This window comes from Oryzias latipes, chromosome 11 (assembly GCF_002234675.1).
Source record: "Oryzias latipes chromosome 11, ASM223467v1".
NCBI lineage: Eukaryota > Metazoa > Chordata > Actinopteri > Beloniformes > Adrianichthyidae > Oryzias > Oryzias latipes.
In genome coordinates, this window is record NC_019869.2 from 15,458,758 (window position 1) to 15,470,802 (window position 12,045).

The window sequence follows — 12,045 nt, forward strand, 5'->3', positions numbered from 1 at the left end:
AGTGGAAGGTTGTTCAATTCAATTCAATTTTATTTGTATAGCCCAAAATCACAACAACAGTCGTCTCGATGGGTTTCGAAGTGAAACATGAACTCAAAAGGATCATGAATACAGAGAGTTCAATAGGAAAATACTAAAATGAACTAACAAACTGACTAAGCTATACTGGCAACCCTGCCCTTAGACCCCCCTTCGCGGTAAGGAAAAACTCCTAAAAAAACGGATTCCGGAAAAAAAACGAAGAAACCTCAGGGGTGCCCACATGAAGGAGGGATCCTCCCACAGGACGGACAGGCGATTTACCAGAACTCTTAGAGAAGAATTAACTTATCTAACTCTACAACTTCATATTTAAAGTCCAGCAGACGAGCTTCATCCAGCCGTGGTTGGGGGGACAGTCAAGGGCGCGAGTCGAGCCGGAGACAGGAACCCCAGCCAGGTGTAGGAGCAGGAGCAGAGACGAGGTACTCGGTCAGGTACAGAGCAGAGACGAGCCAAAGGCAGGATCCACAGCCAGGTGTAGGAGCGGGAGTTCAAACCCAGGCCGAGTCATACCCAATGCCTCCCTGCTTGACACTCAGCATTAAGGGGTTGGATTGGGGGTTAAGCCACCAAATGGTTCCCTAGCACGACTGTTCTGCAGCTCACTGCTCCCCCAGGGGATGGGTCAAATGCGGAGAAAAAATTTTGCACACCTAGGTGTGTGACAGATAATGGGACTATAACTTTAACTTTTAAGAAAAGGCCGGAACTGTCTACTGATCACCAACTGGTCATGAGTATGATTCACTGATCAAGGAAAACAGTGGACATAATCGGCCCAAATGTATTTTGTGAGTCTGTAGAGTACATTTGGCAAAGGCTACTGTCAACAGGGTCTTGAACTCTCATATCTGAGTCGGTGAAGGTTCTCTTTCATCTAAGTGGAGTTGTCTTAAAATTGAGTCAAAGGAACTGGACTTAAAATGTTCTTTCTTGAAACCTTTCACCACCCATCCAAGCTTCATTGATCACATCAGAGAGAACATTAAACAGGTATCAAGAGAGGCTGGATACCGAGTCTATTTCATCTACCTCCATTGTCAATGGTGCTGTTCAAAGCTGTGGCTGTCAGGTCTCTGGTACCAGTCAGGGGGGCAATACACAAACCCAGCTGTGGTTGCAGCAAATAAGTGATGCTTCAGGTCTTGGCAGACCAGGTAGCATGCAGTGCCAGAAAATTCAGAGGCAAAAACTCTTGCCTGAGGGAAGTTTGGAGTGGTCACAGAGAAGAACTATTGGTCAGCCTTAAAGAAATTCTGCCAACACGGTCTACAGTGCTGGTGGTGCTTTATTGACCCAACTTGAAGATCTTTGTGAGAGGTGAACTGTCTTCAAACCCAAGTGGAACACTCTATCACTTTAACTGAAGTCACATACGTACTCAAAAAGCTCCTCAGGGGAAGATACCAGAGGTGGATGAGGTCTGAATGTTGTGGGGCTGTGGATGATGTACCATTGCATGGACATAGACAGTGGAGGACAATTCCTTTGGATTGGCAGACCAGGGTGGTGAACCCTCCTTGCAAGAAAGGGAACTGGAGGACAAAAGGGGGGGTTACACGGAGGAAAGTTTTTTTCAGAGTGCTGGAGAAGAGAAAGAGTCCAGTAATCAAAAATCAAAATCAAGAGGACCAATGTGCCTTTGCTCCTATCATAGAACATAGTATCATCCCTAAACCTTACACAAAGCATTTGAGGATTAAAGGGAGTTCTCCCATTCAGTTCTTTGAGAATTTGGAGAAAACATTCGATCATATCCTCCTAGGTCAGGGGTCGGCAACCCATGGCTCCGGAGCCACATGTGGCTCTTTCATCCATCTGTTGTGGCTCCCTGTGACTTTGGAAAATAATGAGTATTTTATAATAATTAAATTTTATTTTAGTTTTTTCATTTTTCATGGCATTTCAAAAGGCGCAGATGGCCCCGCACGAAGCGCGAGCCACGTAAAAAACAGCTTCGTAATGAGCTCGTATTTATCGGGGTGGCTTCAATAAACACTCCGATCTTCTGCCGGGAACTTGACGTGCCGTGGGGCAGAGACCAACTCGCTGATGACAGACTGAGAGTTCGCGCCAGTGTTGCCAGATAGAGTCACAGTTTTCCAGCCGAAAAGTCATCTGAAAACCGCCAGACCCAGCCAAAAACCGCCCAAAACAGCTTTTGTTGATGTTTTTTTCCGTACTGGACTGATAAAATAAAAGATTTTTCTAAATAAAAGATAGTTCAGACTAATAATAAAATGTGTACAATATTGAATATTTCTTCACCGGAGCGCCTTCTTTCATTCATTTGCTTAACCCGCTCTATCCCCCGCTATAACCTGCGTCCGGCTCTTTCATCCTTGTGCGGCGCTGGAGCGACCCGACTATCGTATTTAGCGCTCTCTGTGTAGGACACACTGAGGAGCGCGGGGGAAAAAAATCTCAGCTGCAGAGGATGTGAACAGCTGAACAGGTAGAGAGGAAAAGCAGGTGGAGAGGCGGAGGAGGGGCTTTACCTTCAAACTCTGTCAGAGATGGAAACACAGCGTCAGATTGAGACGCAGCTTTCACTGCGGGAGTTGAAGCAGAGACTTTCCCTGGGATGATTTTATGAACTCAAACATGGAAACATGATTACCAAGTAGAACTCTTCAAAATAATAAACCTGATCTCTCCACATTCTCAGTGTCTACCATGCATTGACAAACACATCGCTCCATGCAGCGATCAGACCAGAACCAGTAGCTCCTCCCACACGCGGCCGCGGTATCAACCCTTAGAGAACATAATGTGCATTTGCAGCGACGTATGCTTCAGACGATGTCCAATTGGCCAATGTACATGTCAATCAAGTCCCGTACTTCTCAGTGAGGACTTTGGTGGATTTTAAAGAAGTACTTTTTAAAAAAAATATATTTTCTGGCCCGCGATCTACACTCATGTCCTTGAAGATCGACGTAATGAGCACCCTTGATATAATATATACATGAATAATATATATAATGATGTCAAAACGGGTCGTGGCTCCGGGTGCTTTCTTTTTTATTAGGGGCGGTCCCAAATGGCTCTTCGAGTAAAAAAAGGTTGCCGACCCCTGCCCTAGGTTATCTGTAGGATGTGCTATGGGAATACAAGGTCTGGGGCTTTCAAAGGGCCGTCCTTTTTGCAGATTATGTTTTACTACTGGTTTTATCATACCAGGACCTCCATTGGGCACTGAAGGACTTTGCAGTTGAGTGTGAAACATCAAGTCAGAGGCCACAATTCTCTAAGTGGTTTGTCTTGTCCAGGTAGAGCGTGTATGCCCCACGTTTCTCACTTGGCTTTTATCAAATGATGTCCTTTTTAATCAAATCACTGCAGTTTTTATTATTATTATCATTATTATTTACATTTTATGATGGCTTACCACTTTTTGTTTTTTTATGGCTGTGATTTGTGCTGCTGTGAACCAGTGGGGCTGAAATGCTGATCAATCACTACGTTCACTCTGGCAGATAAGTTTCAGTTCCATTGAGCAGAAAGCCGCTGCTCTCCCCTCTAAATAATTCAGATCAGGTAAATCCAGCAGTGATGAAGGTCATTTTAAATAGACAAACAAATAATTATAGGTATGTGGTGATTTATGATGGTTAAATCTGTTTGAAGAAGCAAGGGGTTCAAGGATGTCAGAGGAAAAACTGCAAAGTGACGGAGAATGTTTCTACCCTGAACATGTGCTGCAGTGACTCCAGAAGGATGGCACCAACCCATGCAGTGGTGTCATATTTATAGTTTTATTCTTAGTTTTTTCTTCTTTGTTTGAGAGTAAAGTGTGGTTTAATAGGACTTTCATGTTTTATTCAAATCCCAAAGGATGTGGAGATTTGAAAGGAAAGTAAGTCTTGAATTGTAATATTGTAATGATAATGTTTTTATAAAAGAAGAAAAGTCCAACAAAGATAAAATGTAGTTTAATTTAAGTTGAAATAAGTCATATCTCTGCTTCCTTTGAGTCTAATTTTTGTTTGTTTGTAGAAATTGGACATGAATCGAAAGTTTGATGTGGAACAGTCTTTGTTTCAGCTCCTTCATTTTTCTCTGATTCTGGAGGAAAATTTTGTCACTTCAGTTTCTTTTGAGACGGGAACAAAACGAACAGTTCAAACCTTTGATTTTCATCTGCACAAAGACATGAAATGAAATGCTAGAACTTTCAGTTGAATGTCTGTTATTTGGTGCCGTGAAACAGATGTGTACCCTTCATGTATTTCTCATGCAACTTTAAAAGATAATTTTTGAAATATAGTTGTTTAAACTTGCTTCGCCCTGTGTTAAAAAGTTATATCTCTTCTACACGATCCATCATACTCCACCATTTTTTTAAAATTGAGTCAAATTTCTCTTGTTACACTGAGACCTGACAACTGTCAGATTTGTTAAATCAAGAAATCCTGTGAGCAAAGGCTTTCTGATTAAATCAAGCTATTACATAACTCCAAGAGCTGTTATGAAAACAATACTTCCGAAAAAGGAGAAGTTGGGTAAAAAACGACACCACTGACAAAACAATATCTGGATTGCTGCAGAAAATTTTGGACTTCTGTTACAAAAGAGGAACTTTCTAGAAGAGGTGTGTCCTGTTAACATGCACTGCAAAAAAGAACTTTCATGGTATGGGGCTGCTTTTTAGCTTGAGGACATGGGCGACTTGTTATCTCTGATGGATCCAGGATTTCTATCCTCTAGCAGAAGATCCATGTGAAACTACTTTTTTCCACAAATATTAGACACCTTGATCATACTTAAACACTTAAAGAAACATGTTTAACTCGGGTATGGACGGATTTTCCCTTAAAACCATCTTGTTTTTTAAACAAGATTCATAACAACTGTCTGATGATAGAAACGCATGCAAAAATCTATAAATTAAGCCACTGCTATCACACATTGAAAAAGCCAAAAGAGGAAGAAATAACTTTAAAATGGAGCTACTTCATTGAAGATTGTTTATTCATTTTGAATAATCTCTTTGACGTTCAGTTATTGTCCTGATGAAACTGGTGATGCCTTTGAGCTGTGATGTATTTCAGTCTGCTGGTTAAATTTCTGCATCATAGCGGGAATTACATCTTCTGTGTTCGATTCTGTCAATACCTCCAACCCCCACCCCACCCCCCACCTGCTAGCCTCCCTCTCTCTGTGGGCCTATAAATTACAAAAAGGAGGCATGTTTGCGTGGTAAACAACTTCAAGGCTGCCGAGGGATCGGCACTTAATCAAAACTGAAAACTGCCTCTGACACCACCAAATGCCCAGACTGAGGCTGAAATTGAAACGTGTCAAATGTGTCAAGGCTTCTTGTGACGGCCAAAAGACAGGAATCATTTGTAACGCCTGTCTTTCCTTTCAGGGATGAGGCTCAAAGCAACAAAGTTTGTGTGAAAAAGAGAATGTAAGTCATTTCCTCGGCTTACAAAGCCTTCCTCTCAACTGTGTCTCTTCAGAGTTTGCGACTGAGAATTGATACATGGCTCAGTAATAGTCTAAGCCCAGGAGAGAGCGGCTTTGTGGCCCTGGTAAGACGCTATCAACAGACCCACCTTCACTTTAAGTCAAGCACAACCAGACTCCAGAGAGCAGCAGGGAACATGCAGCATATATTAATAAGACCTGTGATGCCACAAAAATCAACTCTTTTGTTGCTATTGAGACACTAAAAAGCTGAAACACAGGAATTTATTTGCAGATGTTAAAGATAAAATTAAAAAAAGGAAATATGATCCAAAAATTCAACAATATGCTGCTTCTCAAATGGAAATTTGGATTAAGTAAATTAACTATGCTGTAATTTAAAAGTTTAAGCACCCAGAGGCTCTATACCATCAGATATGGTAGAAGCACAAAATAGTATATTTCTTTATGTTTTTATTTCAATTTTCACAATTAAAAATTAAAAGACACAAGTCAGATAATTAATTTTGGAAAATTAAAACAAGTTAGGTTAAGATAAGAATATTATAAGCAAGTTTGATCACACACTTTTTAAGCCACATATTGATAAAGTTCCATATTTAAATGTCAACAGCAAATAAGTGAGGCTTTGACACAATTTTAATAAGGAAGATCTACCTCACCTCCAGGTAAACTGCATTCTTACGTCATTCACTCTGTACGCCACTTATCCATTAAGCCATCACTGTAACCCTTATGCTATCTTAGGCACTTTAACATTGGGAGTTGGGTCATCTAGACCCCACAAGAGCGCTGAACTTTTTTTCTTCAATGATTTGTGATCTTCACTGTTGTCCATGGATTACATGAAATCTTTCAACCTTTCTCCACCTTTGTCATGGTAGGGAGAACACGTCAATGTAAGGGTGGGGTCATAGGATAGCACAAGGGTCAAACCAATCACTAAATCCCTCACCTTTTCTTCTCAGCCAATCAGTCATATTTTTGCTTTGAAGTTCACGGACGTTTATATTACTTTTTTCTAGGCGGTTTTGCTGGCGCTCCTCCACCCCGTCCTCCTCCTGGAAGAAAACTTTGACATCCACTACCCCTCAACCACCATCAGTGTCTCGGCTGTAGAGTTTATTCATCTATGAATGCGGGACGCCATCGGCCCAGAGGCCAAGCACCAACAACTATGGACTTACTTCTACCAAAATCTTTGGTGTCTCAAATAAAATTTCTTTATTTGCATTCCGAAGATCTCTCCTTATTGAAATGACTGAATGACTCCAAAAATAATGCAAATATAGTTATAGTTATAATAAAGGTATATTTGCATCAGTTTCATCTAATCATTAAAAATTGACCTACCCTAGAAAAAAGAAAAATTAAACTTGCATCATAGAAAACTTATCAAGAAAAAGCTTCTAGCAGATAGATTTAGACATCGTTTTCAAATAACTACAATAATTTTAATAGTTTGAAGAAATATTATGAGGACAAGAGTGGAACTTGAAATAGATCCCTGTGTTTCCTACAGTAAAATGTTCTGCCTTACAGAGTATACTAAATGCATTGGATTAACAACCTTTTATATTTGCACCAATGATTTATTTCTGACACTGAGATCCAGTGTGACAGCAGAAAATCAGTTGTTTTAAGGCTTTGATGTAAGTCTTCATCAGGACAGATATCAAAATGAAAAGGTTGGAACAAAAAACAACTGTAACTAAAATGAATGCCTCCTCACATGTGGATATAAGATATCAGATCTGATGTGATTTGACACATTTTTCCGTTTGTTCTGTTCCATAATGTGATAAAACGTAAAAAACAGACCATTCATCTGAATGGGAAGGTCCAAACTTTTGGTCTGCACTGTAACTGTTTCAGAGTCAGTTTTTAATCTTTGTTAGAATTAAAGTTTCAGGGTTCAGACAGATTCTGTGTTTTTTATTGATGTACTGACGCAGCAGTCTGTCAATAATCTTAACCCTTGTGCTATCTTAGATGACCCCACCCTTACATTGACGTGTTCTCCCTACCATGACAAAGGTGGATAAAGGTGGAAAGATTTCATGTAATCCATGGACACCAGTGAAGATCACAAATCATTGAAGTAAAAAGGTTCACAGCACTGTCTAGTGGGTCTAGATGACCCAACTCCCAATGTTAAAGTGTCTAAGATAGCACAAGGGTTAAAGCAGCTGATTTCAGGACTGTGAGGCACTTTGTGTCATATGTTGTTAGAGTAAAGCCTCACATTTAAAACAAAAAAAATCCTACTCAAAAAAAAGGGAAAGTACAACTTTGAACATGTAAATTCTACTTTTAAAAAGTGCTCTTATGCATCTGCATAAAACAGTGTGTTTCATTTCACTGTGTGATGATGAGAAATGTGATTTGACCAGTTTCTGAGTAGACACAAAACCAGTTAGCCATTGAGCTATGCAGCTTTAAATTTCATCTGTGATAGCTTTGTTTATGGATTTTAAAATCTGTGTGAAAATTTTACAAAAAGCACATTTCAAACGAGGCAAAGATACCCCAAAAAGAGGCCCCCATAACAAAACTGCTGCACATAACTTGCTAACTGTGCAAAACAGAGAAGGAGGCCTCCTGTAAGAGTTCTTCATATGCGTTAACTGTTAATCTTGGAACATTCAACTAATAATATTATATTGAGTGTGTGCTGCAGACATCCCCAGTGATGCTGCCAGACCCTCAGAGCAGACAGGCTTCCAGGGCTTTTCTTCAGAGTTAAAAATAATCGTTTGAATAGGGGTCAGTTCACTAGTTTCAGCCTGGTAAAGACATCCTGCAGATCAAGCATCAGAATGAAATAACTCACTAGCTTCTTCTGCAAATAAGTTAGATTTGTGTTTGAGTGCTATTACCTTTTTCAGCAACAACAGATTGCAAAACCAGCTCACTGCAGGAGCTAAATGCATCTCACTCAATCACGCCGTTCACTTCGAATGACCCTGCTCTCAGATCAGTCCAGTTAACTGAACATTGCTTCAGTGCATCATGTGCTTGCTTTCAAAACTGAGGATTTCTGGGGACAAACCTAATTTCTGAATGACCTAACCAGCAATTTACAAACCCAGTCCAACGAGAATTGTGTTTTTGGTGTTTTTAACATAGTTTTGTTTAATTTTTTTATGATGGAGGACATGTATAAGGAAAATTAAGATTAAAATAGCATTTCTGTAAATAAAGAGCAGACGATAAATCCAGTTGGAAAAGGCTTGCAGCTATGATGTAAAAGCTACAATCGGTGGACCACAAGCTCCTTGCTCCACTCCGTTCATCCACTTGCAGACACATAGATCCATGTACGTCTTTGTTTTCCTCGTCTAAGCTGGTATCTGGCTCAAAAACATGCAACTGGATTCGCCAAAATTGCTCAACATTTTCGTTGTACCACTAATGTTAGGTTGATGCTATAGCACGTGGGAGATTGTGTTAACAGATGGATGATGGGAAACATGGACAGGCAAAATACTAATGAACTCCTGCTGCTCTGCAGAAACTTTGTCCAAGAAAATGACAAGTTTTTTTTTTTTTTAATTTTGCCAAAAAACAGCATAATCATACTTAAAAGACCACTGGGTACTCTTTTACAATAGATCAAAAGATGATCAGAGTGGGACATTAAGAGCACAACAATTTAGAAAAAAAAGTGTTTCTAGTGTAAAAATGTGTAGTTTTTCAGTTATAATTCAGTAAACATGTTCAATTCCTGAACTCAATGCATGCACATTCCGGGCCATTACACAGTGGAAAATCCCCTCTGTTAGTGCTGATGGATAAAGACAACAGAAATACAACAGAATACAACACAGCGTTTTGGGCACACAAAAAAATAATGCTCACATAGGGGTTAGACAAACAGATTGTATCAGTTTAGGGATGTTTTTAAACAAGCAAATTCCAGCAAACCTAATTTGATTGGATGAGTAATGCAGAAAATTTCCAAAGTAAGCTTAGTTCTGCATTTCTTAAGTTTTTAAGTTAATTTCTGTTTCATTACAAAATGTAGAAAAATGATATGATGCTCATTCAGGTAGAACTGCATGACACTCAACAGTCTCAGCTGTCCAAAGCTTTGACATTCAATCATACAAACGCTGAACAGAGAATATTGAATGCCATGCATGAAATTCAAACAGTTAGCCTAACATATAAACAGCATCACATAAAGGCCATTCAAGCTGTTGGAAGTGAAATGCTTTTGTTGTAGGTTATGGCATAAGTTACCACAAAACAACAACATAGAATGTTTCAGGTTTGCCCTCACTTCCCTCACAGAAACACTTGTTAAACACCAAACTATTTGAGTTTCAATGTTTTAAGCATGTATTTGAAGTGGATTTTTTTTAATACTTCCAAACCTCAAATCTTTCATCAACGTTACACTGCTCACAACAGAGTTTTCAGATTCTTACTGATTCTTCCAGTAAATTAGAAAAACAGGCTGAGACGCACTAAAAAGTCTGAAATATTCACCTGATCCCCATCTTTCCGAACTGGCACAGCATCCGCCGCTGGGGAGAGAGAAAGAAAGTGTAGTTATTAGCTAGTATCAGACTGATTTGGTGCTACAGGTATCAAGCATAGAAAAAACACATGGATGCACAGAAGTAGACAAGATAAGCTGAGCATTGTTTTGTCTGAATTGTCCATGAGAGAGCTGAGGCAGAAACACTGACAGAGAGGCAGATTACAGTGTGTCAAGCTGAGGCCGCCTGCAGCATCCTCACTGAGAGGAAATGACAGCACTGTCCAGCATGTCTCTGATACACACTTACACATACACACAAAGGGCTTAAATTAGACCAATTGTCCATGCAGAAAAGATCCAGCCAAGTCTTAGAACAAATTGGCTTAATCACCCCCAAATATTTTTCCTTTTCTCTGATATTGTCAGGAAGACCGCTTTAATGATTTAGTAACTGCAGTTTCTGCTAAAGCACAAAAGGCAGACAAGAAAATTCCATGAGAAGTAGGAATTTCATTTTTAACACATTAACTGCAAAGTTCAAAAGTAAATGTGTGGCAGCAGCCTGTATATCAAACTGAAAATCCAAAATCAGACCACATCTGATCATTGGCAAATACTTTATGGTGAATAGTCCACATTAAATGTCTGTTGGCTTCAGTACTCCTAAATCATGAAATATATGGGTTTTGCACAACAAACAGGGTGAAAATATACCGCTCTGAGAGCAAGTTTATTACCGGTAATCTCTACTCACAAAAAAATCTGTCAGTGTACCCCGTCAGTTGGTTTTCTGGTTTCCCTGCTTGGCAGCGCCTTTTGTTATTTTAAAAATCCCTTGTTTTTTGGAACCACCTGCCTCCCGTCTCTGCATTTGGGTCCTGCACCAACCTCACAACATAACAAATTCATGATGATGGTATAAACGGTGGAGGAGTTACGGCATGTCAAAGAATGTGTGTTAATTAGGTGTCGTTGGCTACATCTCCAGTGTAAAGGGGTTAAGAACAAAGTCCCTGACATATTAATGAATTAGCTTTCTGCAGCTTTGAGACTCCAGAAAAGCACAGAGAAAAATCAAGAGCATTAAAACAGCAAATAAATTTGGCAGTCAGAGTGTGACGATGTGGGCTCTTCCTGATCACAAAATAATTACAATTTTCATGACTTCATTCTGTTTTTGTTTTTTTGTTATTAAAAGGCATTTTTAACCAACACGCTCCTTTAGACTCTTGGTACAGTACTACGTATTTTATCATTTATAAACTTCAGTTCTTACTAATCCACAAATTTCTCAGAATGCACCACTTTAATACTTTTTTCACACCCATCGCCATGCCAGCCTCAGAAGAAAATGGAACATTTAAGATCTAATTTCCCCATTGATCAGTTTGCAGAAGTTTTGTCCAAAAGCACTTAAGAGCATATCACACAATCCATTCACTCTCCTAATGGCCTTTCTAAGCAGGTCTGCAGAAACAACAGAAAGCCACATCCCCTAATGAGGGAGATGGATGAGTGAAGGAAAACAAAAAGCAATGTTGCAACAAAATTACAAACCGACAAGATGTGACTTTTTTACTTGATAATCTATCATAGGGACTTGGTTCAATAAGAGTAGTGTCACAAAGCAGAATGTGTCACAAGCTGCATCAGTGACAGAAGACTAAAAAGAAAATCTCTCAAACATAATAAGAAAGTATTTACTTGCATGTTTTATCTGTGTGTCGGGATGCATTTCCTGAAATGTGAGATAACCTTTTGAACATCTTCATCACTTTAGCAACAGTGATCTCTGCTGCTGCCCAGACTAACTCCTCTCATGTTACTCCCTCTGTATTTAGGAAGTTTGAGCGTTTTAGAGAATTTGTCAGCCATATTTAACCATCTGCCTCTGGAGATTGGTGGACACTCCACCACCAACATCTTTCTTGGTTTTGAGCAGCCATTTCTGACAATTATTTACCAAATTATAATTTTTTGATTTGGTACCTGCAAATTTTACACATGATGTTTAACATGAGATTGGATTTCTCTGTGTTGTCTAATTTAAGGCTCAAACTACATTTAACATAAAAATG

The 12,045-nt window shown here is 39.5% G+C and overlaps 1 protein-coding gene across 3 annotated transcripts in view; it reads right to left on the minus strand.

The window, feature by feature from the left end:
• The window catches only part of LOC101164166 (protein FAM131B), a 58,893-nt gene that overhangs the window by 24,679 nt on the left and 22,169 nt on the right, over positions 1–12,045 (minus strand). For all 3 annotated transcript variants that reach the window (XM_011480980.3, XM_004074050.4, XM_011480981.3), the window contains exon 2: positions 9,973–10,010. In XM_011480980.3, coding sequence (XP_011479282.1) covers positions 9,973–10,010 — 38 coding nt within the window. The remainder of the gene's footprint in view (positions 1–9,972; positions 10,011–12,045) is intronic.